The sequence below is a fragment of the Chiroxiphia lanceolata genome, chromosome 8 (assembly GCF_009829145.1).
Source record: "Chiroxiphia lanceolata isolate bChiLan1 chromosome 8, bChiLan1.pri, whole genome shotgun sequence".
Lineage (NCBI taxonomy): Eukaryota > Metazoa > Chordata > Aves > Passeriformes > Pipridae > Chiroxiphia > Chiroxiphia lanceolata.
Window position 1 is genome coordinate 27,741,052 of NC_045644.1, and position 26,243 is coordinate 27,767,294.

Here is a 26,243-nt window from a genome sequence, read left to right on the forward strand (position 1 = left end):
ACCGTGTCTACTGTTTGTTGCTAATATTAGATTTTCTTTCTTTGTAGTTTCTCAAGATTGCCACAGCTAAAATAAAAAGAATCCTCTTTTAGCTCTCAAAAATAGAGGATTGGCTTAGACAATTAAAGACAGAGTTTAGAAAGAAAACAAATTTCTACTTTACCTTCTCTCTGACTTCTGTGTTTGGTCAGCACAAATACAGTACTAACAGCAGAACCTATGAGAGTTACACTGATTCCTCCAAATCTTGTCTCAGAGATGAGTCCCACAGCTCCCTGCAAAGTAATTGGTCTAATTAGGTGGTAGGAAGGAGCTTCTTTAAATTCCTCAGAAATTAAGACGTGTCATCCGCTTAACATCTTAGCATCTGTTACTGCCGCTTGCACATTTCTGTACTACATCAGTCTGAAGGACACTTTCCTGGACATTTCAGAGAGAAAAAAAAACCCAAGCCCCTATGACAGAGAAGAAATTGGCTCTTTTTTTCAGTGGGATGAAGTATGTAAGGCATTTCAACCCCTCCTTATTTCTCAGTTTGGTGCATGTTTGCCTGGGTGAGTACAATAATCAGTTTGTTAAGTAAAAATATAGGAGAATACAAACATAACCTTAAATCCTGTAGTAATCCTTACTGATGTGGTAACCTTGTCCTGAAATATTTTCCTTGGCAACTGATCCCTGTGCAAATGTTACCCTCTGTGTTTATATATTTGGAGTTTTGTTTCAAATGGGCTATTTTGAATCTCTAACAGTCAGTCAGTAGAATGACAACTAATTTGTTGTTTCTTGTTTTTTTTTTTTTAACTTTGCTGTTGTCTGGCAGCAAGTAAGTAACTGTTTAATTATGGCTAATTGCTCATGCAATAGTAGGCATAATTTTAAGACAGAATGTGCTTAGAACACTGGGTAAAAATACTGGCTAAGGTACCAAAGCACCAGAGAGTTTCAGACTTGTATGTATAGAGTAGGGGAGAGGTGTGCAGTCATAACAAGCTGAAAAGGTTCATTTTTCAGTGAAGCTGTCTGGAAGTGGTTGAGACTTTTTAGAGAGATCTTGCTACTTGTTTTATTTCTGTTTGTTTTGGTTTTTTTTTAACATACGCTCTCTATTTCCTGCTATATGAATACTGGCACAGTGGCATGTAGAAGTAAAAATATCCATACAGATACAGTTCTGAGAGTCCATTGCAGCAACTGGATGTGTTATGCACTCACAGTATTCCCAAAACAGCTCATGTTTACTGAGGGTCAAGTAATTAACTGAGTCAGCCAAATAACTGCCACCTATAAAATGCTTTTCTTTGGCTTCTGTTTTGTTTTAATTGCAGTTCAGGCAAATTATGCCCCCTATTTCTTTGATAATGGAGCCAGAAGCACGAATGGGAACATGGCACTTCTCAGCCTTTCAGAGGACACACCTGTTGGTCAGTATTAAAATTAGTATGTTTAAACTGTGAAACTGGAGTTGCTTGCTCTTATGATTAACATATCTATTTTGTTGTAGATTGTTGTTATAATCTGTGATCCTACATGGTTTTCTCTCTAGATTCTAATTGGCCTCAATTTAAAATGACATGTTTGAATTGTAGCTGCAATTTAAAACGTGAATTTTAGCTCCCCTTTTTTGGTCCACCAATCTATTCATAGCTTCACAGCACAGACCTTTGTGGTCAGAAATAAATTCACAGTGGTGAGAGGCTTCTTACCAATCCTGTAAATGCTTACAGAAGAAAGCCTAGTTGCTGGTAATTTTATCAGCCTTGATAAAAGCAATCTGTACACTGAAAAGTAAGAGCCACGATTTTCTTTAAACAGTTATCAAATTTTTCATGTTTACAGTACAAATGGTAGAAAATGTTTCCACTTGCAGTGAAAATTGCTTTGTCTAAACAACTGATGGTTTTTAAAAAGGTTTAGTTTTGTTTTAGAGAAAATTCAAAAATTGATACAGCTTTCAGATTTCAGCAGTTTGATGCAGGTCTATCTTCTTTAAACTGTAGTTGCATTAAGAAAAAATATGAACAAAAGGTGATTTATAATCCCTATTTTGCATGGGAGAAGAATAATTTCCTAACATCTAAAAAATTACGGGCAAAATATATTACAATGGTGAACACCACCTTTTCTTCAAACTTTGCATTGAGGCTTTGTTTAGAATTTTCGACTGTTTCTTTGGAGCTTCTACAGGCTAAATCAGAAAAATATTTAGTTATTGCAAACTGAGTACCAGAGGAGCCCTTTACTAGCTGCCTCATGCATAGAGGAGAGAGATGGCTCCATAGGGAGTGCTCCCAGGGCTTAGGCAGCCTGGGGAGGTGAGGATGAAGGAGGGATCAGAGGGCACAGCCTCCTGTGGAAGGCTGACACTGCCACCCACGCCTTTCTAAACAAAACCAAGGTCACTCACTGCTTTGGGAAGCAGCTGCCTGGGTTTGCTCAAAGTCTCCATTTCTGACCCAGTGATGTCAATGCCAGACAAGAACCGTGCTGGGCCTTCTACAGCATGTGGAGAGGGTGATTGGGAATTCTCCTTTACCTGCTCAGCTTGAGAAGAGGAGGGAGAGAAGGCAGCATGTAGCATAGAAGTGACACATCTTGCTGATGAACTTAAAAAGAGCTTGCTTATGATGCAGCAGGAATTTGCTATTGCTTATTCAGGCTCAAGTGGAAACCTCAGCTGAAGGCCAACAGTAATGTAGTGGCACTTGTAAGAGCCAAAGGCAGATCAAGGAGCTGCATTTTTTTGCTGTACTTCTGCCTGGATTCACATGGAAACTACACTTGCTCAGTCTTGGCAATCCCTACAGTTCCGCTGATTTCTGGAGTAAGATTAGCCAGTGGAATCACTTGTCTAAGCATAGCTGAGGCTTGTAATGCCAGACAGCCACAAAATGGGACCCCAGCTCAGTTTGTTTGGGGTGGTGCTTGCCAACTCCACCACTGAAACCGCAGGCAGTGCAACTTGCTTGCCATCAAACTCCCACTCCCTGATGTGGTGCCAGCTCACAGACATTTACAGAGCATCAGCCTCTCCCTGCCACCACTGGGAGCCTTCAGCCACCTGCATGGGGATGGGGAGCTAAAGATGGCACAGAGCCACAACACAGTCAAAATGTCCTTCCTGTCAGGACTGCAGCGCCACATGGTCTCTCAGATGACAGCACTCCCTGCAGCAGCTAAGTACAGCACTAATTTCCACCCACTGCTCCAGCACTGGGGGCTCCAGCAGCCAAAAAAGGAGAGGGTGCATGCCTCGATAGAAAACAGCAGTGTGAGAGATCAGAGCCGTGTTAGTGCTCCTGTAACTAGCCCGAGTAAGAATAATGAAGAATACCTGATGGGCTTCTGCATGTGCTTTTGTAATGTTAGCAACTAGACTGGGTATATAGACGTCCCTGAAGAGTTTGTGCTTTGGTTGCAGCAGTGATAAAGCTCAAGCTGCTCTGTCTTCAGTCCTGCTGTGCATCATGCCTGCTGGCTTCATCCAGAATGTGTTTACATGTGTTTAAATTGGCTGGCTTGTACTTCTAATTTGATGTATAAGTGTGCTTTAAAAAACAAGAGAGAAGCAGCTTCTTGCTGAAAGCTCCAAAGGGCCTGTAGAAACCCTTGGAAAAGGGAGATAAGGCCTTATTTTTGAGAAGTTCAAGTGTGGTTGCTTTGCCACGCAGCTGCCAGTGCTTCCTTGGGCTAATTCCCAGAACACCTTGCCAAACAGCTATGAGTACTGCAAAGTCCTCTCTTTTGAAAGCACTTTTGGATATTCCATGGGAGTGTGGTTGCTTGGGGTTTGCTTAATGCAAACTGCTGCTGGTACCTGCTGCCCATGCCAGCGCAGCCACTCCTCGGGAATGCTTTGGCAGAGAAGCTCCCAGAGGAGGGCACAAATGGAACTGACACTTTGGTGCTGCAGTGCTGAGTTTGCATTCAGCTTTGTACAGGGCAAGAGTCCAGTGTTCACATGAGACCACAGCCAGCTTCGTGCCAGGGCTCAGGGAGGGCACATTGCCCCTGCTAAATGTCTACCAGGCTGGCCCTTTTCTGTGGCCCCAGAGAAGGGTATTGCACTGAAGAGGAGGCTGTTGTTCTTCAGCACTCTGCCTCAATCTCCTCCAGAAGGAGAAGGAATCTGGGCTCCCATGTCTATGTGTAGTCCCAGGCATCCACACTCCAGGAGCCATCTTTCATTTTGAGCAGGATGATCAGTGACAAAACAGGGGAATTAAAACTTCCATATGTTTGATTCTGGATGGCTTCACTCGGGCTTATGTTCTGCAAAAATGGGCAGGTTGCTATTAGGTCTTCCCTGTCCTTACATAAAAATTGGAGTTATGGGCAGGATGCTTTTCTTGGCAGCAGCTGTTGTCTGATCTGAGCAATGCCATGGACAGCAGCTTTAATGAACCTCCAGAAATTTTACAGTCTTTGGCCCTGCTGACATTGCAAGCAGTTGGCAAAGTGGTATGTGTTAGTTATATTCCCAGGCATCTGTAGGCAAGGGACATGCAACATTTTGGAACACTGAAAGGAGACAATGGATTCTCTGTGTGACTGTAGAAAAAGAAATTGCAGTGCTGTAGCTGCATGGACACATCAAATTCATTACCATGCTCATATCATCCCTAACTTGACCTTCTTTTCCCTTGATACTTTAAATAGTATCAACTATTTACAGAGAGTTGATACTTGTCTACCAAGTTGCATATATTGTACCATGTTATCATAAAACCAGCAAATACTATTTCTGTGTGAATGCTTGAAAGTATTTGCAAATTTCCAGGTGCTATTTATTGCTGCAGAGCATGAGATCCCTTAAGGTAACAAGGGCCAGGACAGCAGCCCCTTTCAGTGCCAGACTTAAGAAGAATTGGAAAAGTTATGAACTGCAATAGCAGTTGTAGTTTGTGGCTGTTTGGCAGGGCAGGTGGGTAATTAGCTCTTTGCGGAGAGTTGCCTGTGTACATGCAAAATGCGTGTGCTCCTAATTAAAGTCTTAAGCCATGAGCGGGATGCTATTTCAGGTTGTTTGTTTCATCTTACCTCTTAATCCCTGTAAGACCTCATTGTGGGGACAGCGTGGGGTTGGGAACAGCTGCAGGGCAGGGGATTGAAGCATACTCAGAAGGCCTAAGTTCATTACTCTCTCAAAGCCCAACCATTATCAGTGCTCTGGAGATTTCTGCAGGCCTCTTATCCTTGAATTTTCCTTTCTGTTTTTACCCTTGCCCCCAAAATGAGCACTGCCCCCCCCCCCATTAAAAGCCAGTTTGCAGTGGCAATTCTTTGATCAAAGCTACAGCTGCCAGCCACCTATCACTGGCTGATTGACCCCCTCAGTTCCATCCATCCTTCAAACCTACCCTGTTCCTACATGCTCCTGATCTCATTTCTTCACGTCAGTCACAACTCACTGTGTAGAGGTCCCCTTGTCCAATCTGCCATTCCTTCCTTGTTTTTATCCCCCTGATCCACTCCTAGGAAATCTGGGAGGCTACCAGAACAGAAGTGTTAGGCACAGCCTGCCTTCTGCACCAGTGCAGCAAAGCAAGCAGTGCACAGAGCGAGGCCCCCCACAAAGCTGAGCACTGCACAGAGATGTGATGAGGACTTGCGGGTGTTACAGCCTCCGATTTTGTTTTAAGTCTTCTGAGACAAACTGCAGATACATCAGAAAATTGACTTCTTGGAGTTGGTTGCTGTGGGTGCTGCAGGGACACTTTGTTGTTGTCTGTGGGGTGAAGTTTCGGGCCCCAGGCTGAGTGTTTGCTGCAATATTCCCTCTCCCCATGGCAGGCCCTTGCAGCTGCAAGGCTTGTTTCAGCTGCTGCTATACCAGCTGTGGCTTTTGAGCTGCTGATCCTGGCCATGTCCCTGCTTTGCCAGCCAGCTGGCTCACCAGGGTGCAGGGAGGGAGGGAGCAGGAGTTGCCTGGGTATGCTCCAGAAGGAGCAGTAGCTGGCAGTGAATGAGAAAGGAGGCATTTTTGAAGTACCCATAGTGTGTGGTCCATGTCCTCCAGGAACCTGTGCTCCTCTTTTCTTGGGGTGAGCTTGGAGTGTAAAATAGCCATCTGTAGGCTTTGTGTTAACTGTCCACTTCCTTTCTTGATAGGGAAATGACCCTTGGCTAGGGCAGGTGGAGAGCAGGCATGTGACCCCAGGCAAGATGGTATTTGCTGTGACATTGGGAACAGAGGTATCCTGTCCTGGGAACATGACCATGGATATCCCTCTCAGCATCTTGTTAACAGATGTCAGCTGTGGTGGCAAGGACAATGGCAGGACTAAGCATGAGTCCAAAATGTGCTTGGCTTGTTTAATTGATGGGGGGGATTTGATTGCTGAGTGTTGCACAGCAAGAAAGAGAGAGTGTGTATTCAGTGAGAGGGTAAAACCAGCCCCAGAGCTTGTGGGCAGAGGCTGGCTGTGATTAAATTTGAGTCAGAATTGAAGTAAAATGGAGCAATGGCATTATGGGACAGCCATTTAGCCCGAGTGGCAGGAGCAGAGAGCAAATGACTTTTTAAGATGGAATAGGAAAACAGAGTGAAAGCCTGGCATTGCTCCTGGGAAGCAGCCATAGCAGGAAGCAGTGAGTAGCTCCCCAGGACTCCCCTCTCTCAGCCTGCTGCATCATCCCCTGGGTACTCAGACCATCCTGCTCTTCCAGCTGGGGCCCTTACATGGCATTTGCCACATCCCCGGTAAAGACTTTTCTGTTCCCATATGTTTCTGACACGGAGAGGCTGTTTACATGGTATTCACTGATTAGATTTTATCTGTCTTTTTCATTTATTTCCTTTTCAGCAAGTAGAGGCAGCATACTGAGAAGAGATTTTTAATTGGCATTAACACTGTGCTGAGAAGTGTTCCTGGGGGTGTTAATGATATGGAGAGTACTGTGCAGTGAAATTACAAATTGGAAAAAATAAGGAATTATAATGAGTTAGAAATAAATTTTGATCTACAATGAAAAGGCACACAAGTGTTCTGTACTATGGAAAATGAAGTATCAGCTTTAGCTAAAAAGCAAATGGTCCAGTTTAAAGATCAATGATGTCCTTCATTACTTGCTCAAAAACCTCAGTAATCTCAGTCTGTATCAATATTAATGTTTTTTCTCACATTTAACAGCAAGAAAAATCCTGTCTTGCTTATAAGACAATTAATAGAAAATGTAGGAAAGAAAACTGTGAGACTGGAAGAACAAGCCCCGGTTCAAATGTGTTCACATAAACTTTCAGAGTCTATTTTTCTCCAGCCCTGCAATCCCTGAGGAATGGTCTATAGTTGGTGTACTACCAGCATGGGTATTTCAGGGCAGCCACAGCACCAGACTTCACTCACAGGCTCCAAGAGACCTCAGATGTGACGTCCATCCTGTTTTTCCACTGTACAGTGAGCAGTGGTCAGCAGCTACCACAGACAACTGTGTGAGCTAGAAACAGGCAGGATAGGCAGAGGTATGTAGAATGAAAGGCACAGGAAAAGCTAATAAGAAGGGCAGAAAGGCAAGTAATAAGTAGAAACAACTAATGACCAAAAAAGGCTGCAGAAAAGCAGTGTATTGATAACAGTGTCACTCAGGTGCTGACAGTTGGACACCTGAATTCTCCCTTTGGCCCCAGCTGAGATATTAAGACAAAGCTTTTGGAAAACCAGAATAAATGAGTCAATGCTGGTGTTGCAGAACCTTCAGAAGTCTTCAAATATCTGTCTCTTATGTAGACAGCAATATCAGGAGGCAGGTGTCCTTTCAGGACACTATTTTAAATTAGCCCCAGTTTATTGCTCTCTTTGCATTTCCTTGTACTTACACAGTTCAGCTGTTGCAGTCAGAGAAGCCTCATCATACTGCTCATTGTGTTTCCCTAATAATTTTCAGAGATCACACTTAGAGTGTGTTGTTATTTTCTACTCTGTTTTGTGAGAAAAGTGAAAGAAAAATGTAGAAAGTGTTTTGTAGTTTTGTGAACTTCTTTTGCAAGTCTTGGCTATTTGTTGGCTGGCTGAACCAGCTCGTAACAGGATCTGTTGTTTGTGCTCCTGTGGGCTCACTGATATTTGCAATGTGAACATTTTTCTATACAAAGTTGCCCAAATATTGCCCTGGTAATTATCATAAGAGAGTTTGCTCATAAGTGAGACCAGATTCCACATGGCTTGGCATAATCTCTTGCTATGCCAAGAAGACAGCCATGTTTTCTAAATATCACCACTCATTCCTGGATGTTGCATGTCCATTAAGCACCGAGCAGCTTCACAGTTTGCATGCCAAGGAATAAGCAAATGAGATCTGAAAGGTTGCCTTGCAAAACTGAAGAAACATTTGAGAAGCTGACCTGTGAGTGCTATCAGCACAACATCAGCCAAAGCCCTAGAGTTAAACAGAAGCTTGTGGATCAGGTCAGGGGAAAACCTCACTGCCACTGCAGAGAGGAGACGAGAAAAAGATTGTGATTTTTGAGTATAGAATTAAAAACCTCTGAAACTCAGGGCCAGAGCAGTTTAAAACTGGAGTCTTCTGGGTTCCCTTTAAAGTATTCTTCCTTAGCTTTATGCTGATTTTCTTAGAAGGGATCTTTCCATCATATATTTGATTTGCATGCATGAACAAAACCCACTGCTAACCAGTGAGTCACCTGGCTACAGTATTTCCAGTGCAGAGGACTTTGTTAGATGTAAAGCACAGTTTGTGTGCTTAACCTCTACCACTTGAATATCTCAGGTAATTTACCCAAGGCACAGTGGATTGGAAGGAAACAACAGTGGTTTATATTTCAGGTTTAGTTAACTGGTATTTGTAAAGTGCTTGAAATATTTGAATGAAGGTATTAATGCACAGGAGGATGACAGACATGGAATTTAAAAAAAAAATAATAATACTAATAAACACCCTTACCATGTTTTGAAAACATGAGTGTTATAACTCCCCCAGAAATAGAAATAACAATCTCTACCCCCAGGTTGTGAAGGAAGTACATTGATGAGCTGAAAAACCTTTTCGTTGGTATGAGCATGAGTGGGTGTGTCAAGTAGAGAATTTAATAAGAGAAAGCTAATGAGGGGGAGTGAAGTAGGAAAGAAGAGTTTTGCATCTATTAGTTCTGAAAGTGGGAAAGTCTGAAAATGTCTTTGCACCTCCTGAGTTCCAGAGCTTGGATCAAGTCCTGCAGGAGCACTCCCTTCATTTGCCAGATTCTCTGCCTGCTAGTTTGCAGTTCTCTTGTTCCCACAGAGCAGAGATCTGTGACGGCCTTTTGGTACTGCTGAGATTGTCACCCAGTTGTACAACAGCATCACTTTGGCTCACTTGGGCCAAGAGTTAGTCAAGAGCTTGTCACCTATTTAAACACTTGTTTTTGAGCAGTATTACGTAGGTTCAGTTCCACAGGAAAGGATCTGAAGGGACAGAAACCAGCACTCATAAATTTGATTTAATCAGTTGGCTAAAAGGTGGTCATCAGGACTATTGAACTGTCTGCTTATCCATACTTCCCAGTAGGTGGATTTGATTCGCAAAATTTTTGCCTGCCATGGGGTAGATAAATTCCTAAGGAGCAGACTAGTGAAATATTCACTGACTGAAGTAACCACAGGGCAATGCTGTTGAATGTCAATTTTTCAGGTACCCATGTGTACACTCTGAATGGAACTGATCCAGAAGGGGATCCCGTGACATATGACCTGACCTATGAAGCTGGATCAAGACGCTACTTTTCTGTTGACAATAACCTTGGAAATGTTACGCTGATCGAGGAGCTTGACAGAGAGGTACAGTCAAATGGCACCACTCTAGGTTTTTGTAGAGTTTTCCTCAGTTTAATTTGATCTGTGGCTTTGAGGGACAATGCCAGCTTATTTCCCCTGAATCATGTAATACACTTTGCAATTCTAAGACATGATACTTCACTCATCCCATAGTTTTCCAGTTGACTTGTACCACTAACACTGCTATCAAATTTTTCAGCCGCTGTCTGTCCAGCTTTTGTCAAAAGAGAAGTTTATTCTTTATTTCTATCTTCTCCTACCCACACCCCATCAAGAGCTTAGGGGCAGTTACAGTCCTCAAATCCTCAGACAGAGGACTTTCCTGTCATTTGGAAGAAGTAGAGATTTGTGTAAGCAGTGTTCCAGGACACTTCTCTGGTTCATCACAGCCCTTTAATCTATGTAACCATGTGGGTTAAAGATGTTCCCAGCAATTGTGGCCTAAAGGCAGCCTTATTCTGGGAACACAGGCATTGAATCCTTCACATCTCCTTCACAGAGAAAGGTACACAGTACCTGGTAAACCCTTCAAAATACTGCATACTGAGACAGAAAAATTTTGAACCAACCATGCCTTTTTAAGGGAATGTTTCTTGGAAAAGATGAAAGATTTTCATTAGCACTTTACAGAACAACAGGGGTTCCCAGATCTGTTGTGTGACAACAGGCCACATTCTGGGACAGTAGCCACAGAAAATCCAAGGAGCCCATAGGTGGAGCTTCTGAGGGGTCTTCCTAGCCTGTGCTGTGATTGCTTTGTGGGATTAGTTGCTACTATCATCTACTTGCCTAGACACATTTAAATCTGCAGTCCCTTTTACAATCAGGGCAAACACCATCTCTCTAACAAAGGAACTTTCTTGATTTACAGAAGGAAGATGAGATTGAAGTTATTGTCAGTATTTCAGATGGCCTGAGTACAGTAAGTATTTATGCTGTAGCTTGTCAAACTCTGTCCCCACGTACCTCCTCTTATTAAATTACCTTGCAGGGACTATTTCATTTTATCAGAAAACATAATCTCATTACAGTTTTACTTCCTGTTCCAAGAGCCACTGAACTCACAGTAACTGAAGTGTCCCTCCATCTCCTTGCTCAGCTATTTGAGAATAATTACAATGTGGTGTGAGCTGAAAGATGAACTTAGTGGCCTGCAGAATTACTGCAGAATTGCGACAGCTTCCTGTGAGGTCTCACTGTCACTGCAGTAGGATTCATGCCTAAGAAAGATCCGTAGGCTTTTTGGAGAAATGCATGATATTATAGGGACTAGTGCTGGGGACCCAAGAACTGACTGTCCCTCCACCCCCACAGTGTTTCTCTAGCATGACATTAAGAAGATTTGCTTAGGCTAAGGTGGTGGGAGTTTCCTTGTCTGCTGCTGGATAAAGCTTTGATCACATCTAATCATTGGGGACTTATCTGAGGCATTGCACAAGCATCCATTCCTACTTCCACAAATTTTTTTGGTATTTTCAATTTGTGGACTGATGCTGTTACAGTCAGGATAGTAGTCTGCCAATAGGAGGACATGGGCTTCATTACTAGAGGTGCCACAAAAGCAGGACCTTCTTATTATCCATAAGACTGGATAACTTTAGAACCCCTCCTCATCTCAAACAAATTAATTGAGATTACTGCGAGAAATGTTTGGGAGGTGCCAGCATTTTACAGGCAAAACTGCCCTGGCAACCTCGGTAAATAGGAAATAATGGAATTGCATCCACATGTCTACTTGCAAATAACTAGGAAGCTTTATTGGTCAAATACATTTGCTTCTGAATTTTTACAGGAAAAACATATGTTTTGTTTAAAATGGATTGTTACATATTAGTAGCATGTATTTGTACATCCGGATTATGCATTCACTTAACCTAATATCATGATATCAAACAAGGCACAAATGAATGCTCTTAGCTTTCAAGTATCAACTTTTACAGTCATTTATGTATACCATAAAATGTGTCATGGTATCTTGAATGCCATAAAGAAATAAAAAAACCCTTGAAAATCAGACCCAATCTGTAATTTATAAAATACTCTGAGGCTTATTCTTTAGTTTGGAGGTATTTTCTGTAGTCTTTTACATGTACTCAGTCTTGGTAGTGCACAGATGTTCTATTGCAACACAGTTTGTCATTGCCTTTGACTACAGCTTAGCAGGCAAATAAATGGGTACATGTTGAAAAACAGCTTGAGTCATAAATGTGTTCTTTATATTCTACTCCAGGTTTCTGAAAAAGTCAGGATCCTTGTAATGGATGCTAATGATGAGAGCCCAGAGTTCATCAATACACCTTACATAGTCGGAGTCCCAGAGGTTGGTGAAGTTCCTTTGTATAATGGAAGTGTATTTCTATAGGATGTAAAGAGGGGCTAGTATGTTTTCAGCAAAACAAGATGTGCAGGACTAACTTGCATACTTTTGGTTTAGGGTTAGGGTAGATATTTAATATTCACTTCAAACTTAGGGAATAAGTCTGTAGGTACTTAAAGTGTGCTGGTTTTGGAGTAAGGTCCAAGATATGAGTCACTGAGAAATTTTAGAGTGGACTACAATGGGAATAGGATACACTCTGTCTTAGATAAGATTTTCTGTTATTTTTATTCCACAAAGTATTTCTTGCTTCTACTTCTCCACCTCTTCCCTCTTTCCTTTCTGCTCTTTGTTTCCCTCAGTGCTCTTATGTTCTTTCTACCATCACACTCTTTTTCTGTCTCCTTGCATGCTCATTTTTCACTTCTTCTAACTCATCTTGTTTTCTACTTCTGTGTCACTGGTAACTCTTTCTGGTCACAGAACACTCCCTCCAGCAGCAGTATCTTTAAGATTGAGGCAATAGACAAAGACACGGGTTCTGGAGGAAGTATCACCTACTTCTTGCAGGTAAGGTATCGTCTGTACCTTCAAAAATCTTATTTACTGAGATCTCAGAAAGCAGATTAAAAACGGATTTTGAGGGTGGGGCCTGTCCCGGTGCTTATTGGACCAATTTTGTCCTGTGCAGAAGAAAACATGCATTGACAAAACGTATGTGGTTTGACTGCAAGCAGCCAAGGGCAGTCCAGCAGGCAGGAGGGGGAGCCGGCGTTGCCACCGACACTCCTGTGCTTGCCAGCAGGACTCCTCATGGCAGGGCCCTTCCTTTGGAGTGACAAGGAGAGCAAGATCAGCTAGTAATTTTGTATGCTTATGGGATTTCTAAAGCATGAAATGCCTTTCTTTAGAAAGCAAAACGCACTGGAAACCCAAATATGCCTTTTAGTGTAATAGTCTGGTGCATAATTGATACCTGGATCCCAGTGTGAATATGAGGTACTAAGTACTCTCACTGATAAAGCTGGGACTGCCTGACACCAGCTTTAAGTCATTGCCCACTGCTGAAGAATTGAAAGAGCTCTGTATTTAAAGCTGAATTTTTGTATTACAGATCTGAATTCCAAAAGGGCAACTTTTTGCATTATAGCCTTAATATTCCTTCTTCCTACAAGCTTCAATCAAATTAGCTACAGTTCCCCTTATTCAAGAGTCAACAGAAAAAAAAAAAAAAAAAACAAAAACACAACAACAAACCCAAAGTAAATTTGTTTTAATATTTAATTTGGACACAAATACAGAAGTAAGTTAGAAGATATTTACATAGCACTAAAGCTAATCCTGTTAAGAGCTTGGGTATACTGTGAAAGAACACCTTGAGTACCTTGTTGAAATTTAGCTTTGATTTCACAAATTATGATCCATTTAAAATACAGTCTGTGCAGGATTCAGTTTCGCATAGAGCTTTTTCCAGTGGGCTGATAGACTACAAACCAAGGAACAGCAATTTCAAACTTCCATGTCTAGTTTACATATTTGTGTGGTGAAAAGGATACTAAATATGTGTATTTGTTGAAAAAACATCTTTTGGTGCAGTCTCTGAGAATTCTCAAGTTGCACAGAAAAAAACCTCTCCCCAAGTTTGGTGTGGGTGGATGGTGTCTACTGAAATGGCCAAGATTATGTGACAGTGGCCACTATGTATATATACCAGAACAAGTATGGATATCTCCAGTTCAGAAGAAAGGAGGGAGGTATTTTTTAGGCCTCTTTGAATATCAGATGTCTTTTAGACTTTGCTTGTATATCGCAAAAAACCACCAAAACACCACTATATTGACAATAATCTATACATGCAACCCTTCTGCCTTTTTTTTTTAATATTATAGAACTTTGAAACACTAAGGGGTAACACCTTTTGTTCTTCTTCCTTTTCCCCTCATCTTTTTTTCTGTTCAACCTCCTTACCTCTCTCCATGCAATGAACTCCGTTAACCAAAGTTTAAAATTTCAAAGTGAAATACTAAAAGATTAAAAATATCTACATTTGAGGTAACTGATTTATTCTGAATAATGAGAGACTCGTGGTCGGTTCATGAATTGTTCATAAACACACAGAGGTGAAATTCATCAAATACATTATTCACCCAAACCATATAATTATTCTAGTCTTCTCCCTTAGCAGATGAAATAAAAGACAAATCCCTATGGCAATCTTATTTCCATACCTGTAATCTCTTGCCGTTTCTTCTTTCCTTTTCTTCTAGAACATCCACGCTAACAAGTTTACTATAGACCGTCACAGTGGAGTGCTGCGCATCAAAACAGGGGTCACGCTGGACTATGAGAAATCAAGAACGCATTTTGTTGTCGTCGTAGCCAAGGTATAAGGCTTTTATCTGAAACTAGAGGAGGGTGGGGTGTTGTGTTTGAGTAGGACTGATTAATTCAAATACGAGTGTTGTACGTTGAGGGAGCAGAGTTACTCCCTGTGTAACCCCTGGAGGTGTGGGGGGTAACATGGAAAAGTGAAGGAGGTAACTGGTGTCTGCTGCTGAACAACATCTGGAGGATTTGGGATTGGATTTCCCACATATCATTCATGTCATCTGTGTTTTGAGAGTCACCTAGAAGTGAGGGGTTGGTGTGAGCAGCCCTGGCTTCAAGAAGCAGCAGGCTTTGAGTGCAGGCAAACGCTCAGGCTCCCTCATGCTCCCAGGGCACAGCCCTACCATCACAAGGACAAACTCCCAGCAGGCAGACAGTGCAGGTCACAGTCATTACCCACAATAAGACACAGGGCACAGCTGGACCCAGCACAGCACAAATTATGGACTTCTTTTCTGGAAATATCTGTGGGTGTTTCTTTCTTTAACTTCTCTTTTACCTCATGGCAGCAGCTTATTCAAATCCTGCTGCACATCCCCCCTTGCCACTGTCATTCCCAGCAGTGCTGTGCCTGTGACAGAGGATTCATAACAGGCATTGAAAGTTTATAGATTCTGAAGTAAAGTCTTTCAGGATCCTGTGGGGACCTGTCACACAGATAGACTCACATGGGTTCAAAGAGGACAATTTTGCTGTTACTTACAAGTTTCTCATATTTTATGAAAAATGTGTGAACCTTTTTATGTATTTATTTAGCCAAGGTTTGTTTGAGGAGAAGTAACAAAATTTGCCTTAAATGCTGCCTTTGGGGCAGTAAGGAGGAAAAAAAAGGAGCGTATCTCTTCCAAAAAATGGAATTTTTAGAATTGGTGCAGCAGACATGTTGAACAATTCTCGCTCTCACACACCAGCATGACCACTGACCTCCACCTGGTGCTCTGAGACTGAGGGTGTTACAAGCTTCTGAAATTGCGAGTCATCTTCCTAATTGGCTCTGCTGTATCAGTCATGCAGAGTTGACTGTAGCCAAGTCCCCACAGACTGTTTATACACTGTGACTGTCTCACAGTTCTTGGCTGCACAGCTCCTCTGTTCTTTCACTTTATCACATAAGAATCCCTAAGAGACTTTGAGCATGTGCACTGTTTATTTCCCCCTAGAAAATGCACTACCTAGCTACTGTGCATTGTCCTGTGTTTATGACAAGACAATATATGGGATGAAAAGCTGTAGACCTTAGTTGCTAACTTTTAGTGTCGGTTTCTAGCATTCTTTTTTTCCCATCAAAAAATTTGAATTCCCTATCCCCTGTTTTGTTAATAAAATATCATGGATGACTGTATATTTTGACCCAACCACTTTTAATATAAGAAATTACTTATGGGACACTGCAAACTGTCTCCCTAATCAGAGAAGGAGCAGGACAAAGAGGAAAGAGAAGGGAATACGGCAGCACAGATTAATTGATGTGTTGAGAGAAAGATTCCTGGAACTGTGCTTCTGAAGAGTCATGAGGTCCATGCAATGGCATAAGCTGATTTGCAGACATTTGCAGAGGCACCTGATGATGACTTCTCTTCTAGGATGGTGGTGGGAAGCTCAGGGGAGACAACAAAGTGTTTTCAGCCACAACAACAGTTACAATCAATGTGGAAGATGTTCAGGACACTCCTCCCATGTTCATCGGGACTCCCTACTATGGATATGTCTATGAGGATACACTCGCAGTAAGTGCTGGTTTTCATCTGTGGGAGAACAAGTGTAGCCTTTCCCATCTCAGTCAGGATGACCCTATGGTTTCTAGCACGGGTTTTATTGGAAATGGGACCTTAACTCTGATTTGACTCCTGAGTGAAATGAGCTGACCAAATCTCAGACTTGTTTTTATTTACATCTATTGTGAATTTGCCATGCAAGGCTTCCCTCTGCTCTCATTAATGCCAGAAAGGATTCTGTCCATTTATGTTGGTCTAAGCCCAGGCAACGACTAAGAGCTCTTCCACAGCTCAGACCTCCAGAGGCTGAAGGCTTAAGCAGGTTGCCAGTTACCTCACCTGAACACATCATGCTAGAAGCCTTCATGTGTTGTGTGGTCTCACAGTGCTCATATTTTCTGTCTGTGATCACTCTGGTACCAACAATTGGTTGTGTAAGATGTGGGGAGAATTTATGACCAAATACCCCAGACTCTCTATGTTGTCCCAGGGGCATCACCTGGGGAGAAGCAACCCTGACACCTGCAAAATGCAGGATGCTTTCTGATCAGTGATGGTTGGCTAGGCAGAACAGGCCAGGAAGTCCCCCCAGGCCTAAAATCCACCAGATTATCAAGCAAGCAAGGATATACTTAGGAGAACCAGTTACAACTGGGGACTTTAAGCCACATGTTATGCTTGGAGCTGCAAACTAATGAGTTTTCTCTGTATCTAAGCAGTGATATGATGCTGTGTATGGATCAGCTTTTGCCCTGATACATAAGATTTAATTAAAATTTCCCTCATACATAGGACAAGAAACAGTATCTACCCATGAAATTACCCAGCATTAGGCTATTGATCTGTTTAACGATGTGATTGCACACTGTTCAGCTGATCTTCCCTTGAGTTTCAGGAATGATCATGTCTTTACTTTCTGTCCTCAGCTCCAATGTATACTGCAGTCCTTGCATGACTATATACTGCAGTTCACTGCAGAGGCTGTTACATTTCAGCAGGGCGGAGAAGTAATGCTTGTGTACTTTGCAGGTGTTTAGAATCAATGATATTATGTATATCGATTTATTCTGCATAGTTACATATAGATCTTGAAATAACTATCAGGTGCACACAGGAGTTAGTGTTTACTGTGGAAATGGGAGTCAATAAATGTTAATTACATCCATCTTGAGCTCATAACTTACACCATTATGATATAAGATGGGAGCATGAATCGGTCCTTCCCAGTGTGGGTTTTGCTATTAGAATGAACTCCACAGAGAGAAAGGCAATAGTTGATTTTAGTGGTGTTTGCACATTTGGTGTTAATTTTGTAAACTTGCTTCTTTTCTCCTTGGTGGAGTTGTCAGGATTTACAAGTACTCTGTCACCTCCAAAGGAATTGCACTGTATTTTGCCCAGTAGACAGATTTTATTGCTGCTTCCAGCATAAATGATAATAAATACAGTTCTGTATTTCCAGTTGGTCTAACAAAACCTTGCTCTCGTTTGGAAAATTCACTCAAGAGTTGTCATGAAAATGTTCCTTGTTGCCATTTGTGATTAACTGACAGTTACTTCAGTGTCCCCTGTTTTTGCAACCCCAAACAGTAACACTTTAGTTCACAGGCCTGAATTGCACAGCTCATTGCCAGTTGGGTGAGCATTTTAGTGTAACAGTCATCATCACTCTGAGCTGATAGGAATAGTCATATGAGCAAACAGTCCCCAGTACACAAGTTCTGTACGTATGGCCCATGGCCACATTACTTGAGTGGAGAGAATGGCAATGAAGGTTTAAGGGCAGTTAAATCACCATCATTTTCATCACAATTTTATGCCCTAAATGTTCTGTGGGCCAAGTTGCTTTGTAAACTCTGTTTGCTTTTGCTGCCTGTCTGAACTTAATTAAGTAGAACCAAAGTGACCTGATGACTCCTTGGCAGCTGCTGTGTCTCAGCAGACTGTGTGGCCACAGGGCACACAGTGATGCAGGAGCCTACAGAGTAGGGACCAGAGTGAATCTTGGTATTGACCCAAACTAAACCTTGGGTTTCAGATGGGTTACTCCAAATCCCCTGCCCAAGTCTGTGGTTCAAGTCAGGTGTCCCTGGCTGTGGCTTTTGACTGCTCCTGCAATCAGCCAGCCCTGTGGCCACATGGGGTCTGCAGCTGTTTCACAGCTGGAGTAGTCACTGGAAACAGCTTAAACTGTTGATGTAGGAACAAGGCAGAGTTAGTCCAAGAAACACCACTCTGCAAAGCCAAGCACTTGGGTGGGAGTCAATGGCCCTTTTTGCGCACCCCATACAGCACAAGCACCCACTCTGCCCCCAGCATCTCACTGCAGAAAGACTTACAGAAGTTCAGTTTATTAATATGCAATTGCAATTTCACTGCTCTGTTCTCAGCACACAGACTCTGATCTCCCATTTCTCCCCAGGGCTCTGAGGTCCTTACTGTTGTTGCTCTTGATGGAGACAGAGGAAAGCCTAACAGTATTCATTACTGCATTGTGAACGGTGAGTAGACTTGTCATGTATGAAATTTGAAGGGCACTCAAAACTAGATCTGACATTAAATTAGAATAGGATATGCTAGAGCTTAATAAAACTGAGACGAAGTCTCATGAAATAATGTCAGGTACCTCAAACAACTCCACGGCTCTGTCTACCAGAGAATAGCTAAGATACAATTCAGTGACTTTTAATATCTGCTTCACAGAACTGTGCTTGGAGCTGTTAATGTTGCTGATTTGTTAGGCATCAGTAGCCTGCTTGTCATTTCAGAAAGCATAAAGGGAGATGTATTCACTGCTACTGAGCATCTCTATCATTTAATCTGGGAAGAGAGAGACCTTACTGGGAGATCCAGACACGGAATTTAGAGGCACATTTTTATTAATACTGTGAATAAAGTGGCTAAACAATGAAGCCTCTGATTTCTTGGAAGAAATTATATTTGCTGGTGAAGCAACACTGGCGTACACTGCAGTGGGAGAAAGCAGTGTTATCAGAAGATTAATGCTTTCCATCAGCTATTCTGAAAGTGTCTGTCGCATGTCTTTTAATAGCATAAATGTGAAACTTAGCTGAATTGATGATTCATTAGCTGGTGAAGTCAACAACTTAGCTCAACTAAATTCCAGGCTACAACTTCAGTTTTGTTTGTTCCCTCTTCCTCCAAAACAAGACTTCCATTAGCAACTGGGCACCCCAGTTCCCAAGTGCGAGGGATCCCAGAACTTCATAAGAGAAATCTGAGGTGTAGTTGCAGAGCTATGGAGTGTTTCATTGTGTTACATGACCTAAACAGCCGGGTCTAGAGAGAACAGAGAGGGTTGTGACCAAGTTTTTGTGTTGGTGTGAGATGGGACCCATGCTGAGGTTTCTCTTTAATGCAAAGGAATAGATAGGTAAAAAGAGGGTAGAAACATTGAGAAAGAAAAGGTTGCAGATTGCAGAAGGCAATAGATGGAAAATGAGAAAAAGTGAAAAGAAAGGTGTAAAATGAGCAGCAAAACCAAACAAGTAGGATGAAAATATGATAAACAAGGGGGAAATTAATTAAGGAGGATAAATGAAGGCGTAAAAAATGGGAAAAAGTCAAAGGAAAATAAGATTAATGTGAAGAGATATTAGATTTCCAAAGAAAATAGAAAAGGACCAAAAGGGTTCTCTGGGATAACAAAAAGGTAAGTATTCAAGAAAGAGTGGAAAACGAAGATGGAAGGGGATGACAGATAAGTAGCAGAAAATACGACTTAATGGGGAGCTGGCTTTCCTTATGCACATTAATGAAGGATTTTTTTTTTGTGTGCAAAATGGAAAAGAGAGAGAGGGAATATGTCTTTAGTGCACAGAAAGTTGAAGAAGAGAACAAAAGATCTCAACAGGTTTCTAGCCCTGCACCTCGGACACTGGCATTATTTGTTACAAGCCATTATTCCAATATCTGCAGGCCGGGTTGTCAAAAGGCAAGAAAATACTAACAGCAAATAGGAAATTATTTGTTCTTAATAAGCATTTCATGTCCAGGGAGTGTGAGATAATAATGCTCCTTTCCTCTGAACATGCTGTACAAAGGAACACATATAGTGCTACATACTCCAAGTTACCAATTTCCCTGAGATACCTAGACAATAACCTAGACAATAACCTAGACAATAACATGAAGTATGGTGGCTTGAAACCACTATTGACTTAAGCTTCTTCTCAGTCAGAATATGCTTTCCAGTCCAATGTATCTTAATAATTGACCACTGTATGAGTCGATGTCTGTTCAATGTAGTGTCTAGTGTGCTTTAATGAAGTTACAGTTATTGCAGGTATTAGCAAAACCAGGATACTATTGGATGGTTTAAAAATCAGCATTGGAATTAAGACTGAGAAAAAGAAAAATGACTGAGCCTTCAGGTCATCCTCCTTTATTTCTGAAGTCTTGATCTCCTTCATTTGAAGGGATTTCCTCCCTTTTGCTTTCAGTAGTAGACTCTGCCACAACAGTTGGTTGTGGTCAGAACTGTATGTGAGGCAGCATGCAGGGATGGCCACAGCCCCTCAGTAGAGCAGGGCAGGGCCCCCTGAGCTACCAGCCAGTCCCCTTCCTGGGCACCAGCCTGCTTTTGGCTGTGATGGCAGGATGGGTCCTGATATCATGATGAGACACTTCTGCCTCTTTTCAAGCTGGCATTTGCTTCAGGACAAATTTACAAGGTCTTTAGAGACTGCAGCCTGTGACTGATCTGCTCTTCAGATCAATAGAAGTTGGGTGGTGGTAGCAAAGTCAGCCTGCAGCCCTATCCTGCCTGTCAGACTCTGCCTCAGTGCAGAAACCTTGAGGTTTACCCAGATACTCCAAAAACCCCTTTTGGTTCAGGACAGCCTTGCAACAGGCTGAGAGGTTTTTTTAACAACTAAATGTTTAAGACCAGAAAATGCTTCTCCAGAGATGCTGTCTGCAGAAAGAATAGCTGTGTTTCTTTGAGACAGATTGTCAGACTTCTCACCTTAGCTGATATTAGTGAGAGAAATGTTCTTGTTTCTCAGAGACTTAATTATGCATTTGCTAATTATAATGACAAATGTCTATTTTTGTCTGAACCAGCATATAAAAAAAGACAGCATAATAGAAATAAATAAAAAATTTGCATGCCTGGTTGCTGAGGCTTGAAGGGGGGAACCTTACCAGGGTGGGGAGAGGAAAGTGATGACAGCTACTCATAGGAGCAGAACTCCAGTGAGCCATTCCTAGGGGAGGAAACTCTTTTTGGCCCTCATCTGTGTTTTCATCTCACTGTGACCAGTCGTAGAAATGCTTCATTTTTCAAAAGTGGCAAAGATATGCTTAATGAAGTGTACAGTTGATTGCTCATGCTTGTTTCAGAGTAAGAGAGTGTAACATGTAACTAGAGCGTCATGGTTTTATTGCAGGAAGTGAAGGTTCATTTGAAATCAGCAACACAACTGGAGCCATTTCTGTGATAAAAAGCCCAAATCAGCTCAAGAAAGAAGTGTATGAACTAAAAGTTCAGGTATGTTCTGTGACCACTTTAAGGCAGCTGACTTTTCCTGTTTTAGAAACTACCTCCTGTATTTGAACAGAATGCCAGGTAGTATAAAACAGAACAAATTGCTTTTGTTCCTTGGCCTATTTAGTATCTCAAATTACTTCTTTCAAATGAAGTCATCTTGTCCTAATTTCATCTCTGAGTCTAGAAAATCAACGTCCTTTACCATCTGTGGATATCTGTTCTCTGTGTTTCCAGATTTAATGGGAATTAATGTCTTGTAATCTCTGTATGATAAGATAGGTAACAGTCAAATCTGTGATTATTAATAGGACTGGGGCAGATCATTCAATATCATATCAGCATCCATTCCTGAGGCACTGATCAGCCATGTACATGTCGACACCTCAGTGAGCTAACACCTTGATGAGCTGGTATCCCTGTGATAAGCTGCATTATTTTAAGCAATTTCTTAAGACAAAGTATTTAAAAATGTAGAGTTAAATTGTGAAGACTAGAGTGTACAGAGTAGAGTAGTGTGTAGAGTTAAATTGTAATCAGTTTTCTTCAGCAAATGCGTATTATTGTCGTGCTAAGGACAGCATTGTCTAAAGGCAACTTTGAGGCTTTGCACATTGCCAGAACTACTGTAGCATCCCCAAGGGCACTTCCTTGCTACTGGGCTCAAGCAGCATGTTGTACCTGGGAGATCACAGAGTTCTCATGGTCTCAGTTAAACTGGGGCACCATTTCTTTGTCTATTCACACTGCTTTACTGTAGTCTGCTAGTGCTTCTCAGATGCAGGATGAGTTAAGCCCTTGCAAGCTTTTCTGATCTCCTAATTATCTATGTGGTGACCCAGAGCTTTTGTAGGCTACAAAATCTACCTGAGGAACAAAAAGAGTGTTGTATTACCCAGTAAAAAGGCATGTTAGAGATAGCTGTTGCTTTAAAAACATCAACCAGAGTTTCTGTCCTGGCAGAAGAAATGTCTTAGGTTCAATTCAGTGAATCGGGCTGCATGTTGGACTTGTTGAAACCCAGACAGATTTGATATTTTGGTTCAGAAAAACAGCTAGGTTTGCCTGTCTGTCTAAACTATATCCAGTTTAAATTAAGCTCATCTAGAATTGTAAGTCTGAAAAAAGTATGTATTTTTTCTTTTTTCAAATATTTACCTAAATAGCCCAGGTACAGTTTTTCTCAAAGTATTCAAGACTGCAGTCCTTGCAGCAATGTGACAATGAACTACTTGTGGTACTATAGTAAATTTAAACATTGTCTTCCTTTTCTATTCTGTCAACACTTTAGGCAAGCAATTACCTTGCCTCTCTTGGATTATTTGTTTTAAGAGAACTGTTTTCACCTAGGGTGAGTTACTAAGCTCACTAAACTAGGAGGAGACTTTTTTTCACTGGGGCTTTGTTGGGACTGGTTTATTACCATAATCTTCTAATCATCATAAACTTTAGTGTGAAATGGACTGAGATTTTAGAGAAAAATAAATCTGTGAATCTTTGTACGAGCTAGTGTGTTAAGGTGATTTGTACATGTGGAAAAATGCCTGAACATGAATCTGAGGAAAAAAAAAATATCCTCATAATTCCTTTCTTTCTCCTCCTGCTGCAGGCATCAGAAGTTAGTCAGGAACGTGACACCTCCGAGCACACTTTTGCCATGGTGACTATACGTGTAGTCGACCTCAACAACCACCCACCAACGTTCTATGGAGAAAATGGTCCCCAGAACAGATTTGAACTGACCATGTATGAGCATCCCCCAGAGGGTGAAATCTTAAGGGGATTGAAGATCACAGTCAATGATTCAGATCAGGTAAATGGACTTTCACTTTTCCTGTCTTATTTTCTCAAAGACTAGAATGAGCTGTCAGATGGGGAAATGTCATTTTAGGAATTCAGCTATTTCACCTGCATTCCCCAAAAGCCTAGGACAGACACAGTAGTTGTAGGGTCCAATACCACAGAGAGCCTGGACCAAGAAATATAGTTAGTCTGTCATATACTGTCGATGACAAGGGTGGTCCTAAACCTGCAGCCCAGTTCTTGCGGCAACTGAAGTTGAACAGTCCTTATGAACTTCCCCTAAGTATTGGTTACATTCACTTGTTGCCAGTGTAATATCCAACAACGTACTCCCTTTGATGATTTACTCAGAGGTTCCAATCCCTTTAGTAACTTCACTAAAGGGAAGATGCTGTTTGTATCATCTCCAGCCCCTGCAGGAAACAGTATAGTCTGTACCCTTACATTGTTTTTATTACAATATGTTGTCCTTCTGGCCCTTATGATACAGTCAGGGTCTGCAGTGCATGCTTTGATAAATCATTCCCACTGGACTGATATTTTTAGGTAGTCTTAAAAATTATGCCAGAGCCAAACTAACTCTATCCAGGTAAAGGAAAAGGAAAGAAGATTCCATCCATCTCAGCCTGCTGTCTAACTGACCTGTGATGCCGGTAGATACTATGGTGATGGTTGCTATAGGGATCCCTAAATACTGTATGAATGACATCCATCTGAGTTAGCCTGAGGTTAGGTAGTTACAAGAAAAAAAGGTTAATGCTTCTGAGAACTATATTACTATTGGAAAGAGCTCTCTTCTGTAACTGTGCTCAGTATTGTGTTGGTTTCATGGTATTGTACTTTATCAAACCCACTGGCTTCTTCCCCCTCCCTTCTGCTGCTCTGCAGCAAGCAGATAAATGACTGCTTTCAAAGCAGTGCTACGTCTATCCTGCTATTGTCACAGGGGCTGCTGCTGCAGAAGGGAAGAAACAAAACCCATCTCTTCCATTTAGAGACAAAATATATATCTAGGCTGACAAAATATTCAGGCTGCAGGTTAGGCTGTAAAATAAGCAGAAAACATTGATAAATACACTGTATAGATTTCTTCAAGAAGCTTCCTTGTGCAGTGTAAGGCATTGCTCTAGAGGGGATGGGTCGCTTTTCTTTTAAGGCAGAGAATGCAATGCTTTCCCTTCCACATAAGACGAGTGTGTAGAGAGGAAAAAAATTAAACATGTCTGTTTCTGTCACAACCATTAGTGACTCTTCCTTTTGGGGGAGTGGATGGTACAGGTGAGGACGAGGAAGCTGTGGGCAAAGTCTGGTGTAGACCAGATGGAAATACCATCTTTACATGCAAGAAAATCAGGCAGAAATTTCTCCCCCAGACCTCTTTGACAGGCAGAGCTTAGGGCTCAGTGCTGCTGTTCCTTCAGTCCTTCCTGTGTCGCATGGCTGTCTGCTTGGAGACATTCTCTTGCTCTGAGCAGATCTGGGTTCAGTGGACATCACTGGCAGAAATCACTCAGTTATTGGAGGGAGGCAGTTCTCTTCCCATCCCATGCCACCCTTCTTCTAGTCATGTACAGTCCCAAGGGCAGAGGACTTTGTGTGGTCAGACTGTCCACTCTTGCCATCAGCACTATTTTCCATAGTTCAGGAGCTCTGGCGTTGTGTGTTTGGCTTTAGTGTCCAGCAAAAGAGAGCCTGTTGTCATCTCTTTAGCTGAGAACTGGGTTTGTGTGACCAAACAATGCAGACCACTGAGTTTGGATCCAAGGTCATTTTGTTTCCCTTAAGGGACTGCTGCTGAATGCTTTTTCTCTTGACATGAACTCGGGCTGCATCCAGAGCTGCTCATAACAAGCCCTCCAGGGATACAGCTGAAAGTAGAGTTGTCCTGTTTGCAAGTTATTATTAGAAATTTTTCATCTCAAGATTCATGCTAGGGGGAGAACATGACACCAGCCAGGCAGTGAATCTGTCTGTCACAGTGTAAACATGACATTGTTTGAGAAACTGGTGAACTTAGAGTTTGGTATGGTGGGGTCAGCTCATTTTCCCATCTTCTCTGTAAGGCAGAAATATAAGAATCCCCATTTCATCTTCTTTCATGTTCCAGTTTGGTTTAAGGGAATCAGTCTGACCATCTGGCTCTGGCTCATTCTCCCCAACTTGCACACAAGTGGTGGTAACCTTTTGGATACTGCTGCTTCCCATATTCTTTCCGGCTAGCAAGTTTATCTCTGTCATGGGATTTGGCTTCTCACTTCACCTGGAGCTGACAAGAGTGTAAGATTTTATTCTGCACAAGTGGAGGTCCTTTCCAACCCCCAGGTGCATCAACTTCCAGAAGGTTTAGTGCCTGCAACTCTGGGCTAGTTTAATCCAGTCAGTGCAAAATGTGGAGCATCACCTCTGTTTGGAAATTGCATGTCTTTGTGACTCTGCATCTTGATCATCCCTAAAAACTCCCAGGCTGTGAGTTCTTAGACACAGACCAAACACTGGAAGTGTGCAAGGCCTGGTGGATGGGGCTCTGAGCAACCTGATCTAGTGGAAGGTGTCCCTATTTGTGGCAGGGGGATTGGAACATGGTGAACTACAAGGTCCCTTTCAGTCCAAACCATTCTATAAGACTGGGGTTTTAGGGTTCCGTTGTCCTTGCTCAAGTACTTCAGTTGTCTTTCCTTAACAGGAACGAGGAAGAGGCAGGACTTGCCTGCTGATGTGCATGTACTGTCATCTCTGTCACC

The 26,243-nt window shown here is 42.0% G+C and overlaps 1 protein-coding gene across 1 annotated transcript in view; it reads left to right on the forward strand.

Moving 5' to 3' along the window:
• Positions 1-369: 369 nt before the first annotated feature.
• The window catches only part of CDHR1 (cadherin related family member 1), a 43,746-nt gene continuing 17,872 nt past the window's right edge, over positions 370-26,243 (forward strand). Inside the window, exons 1-11 of the mRNA XM_032694959.1 lie at positions 370-554; positions 1,329-1,424; positions 9,628-9,773; positions 10,642-10,692; positions 12,001-12,090; positions 12,571-12,657; positions 14,355-14,471; positions 16,059-16,202; positions 18,613-18,691; positions 21,602-21,702; positions 23,309-23,512. Of these exons, the coding sequence (XP_032550850.1) occupies positions 458-554; positions 1,329-1,424; positions 9,628-9,773; positions 10,642-10,692; positions 12,001-12,090; positions 12,571-12,657; positions 14,355-14,471; positions 16,059-16,202; positions 18,613-18,691; positions 21,602-21,702; positions 23,309-23,512 (1,212 nt within the window). The 5' untranslated portion in view covers positions 370-457. The remainder of the gene's footprint in view (positions 555-1,328; positions 1,425-9,627; positions 9,774-10,641; positions 10,693-12,000; positions 12,091-12,570; positions 12,658-14,354; positions 14,472-16,058; positions 16,203-18,612; positions 18,692-21,601; positions 21,703-23,308; positions 23,513-26,243) is intronic.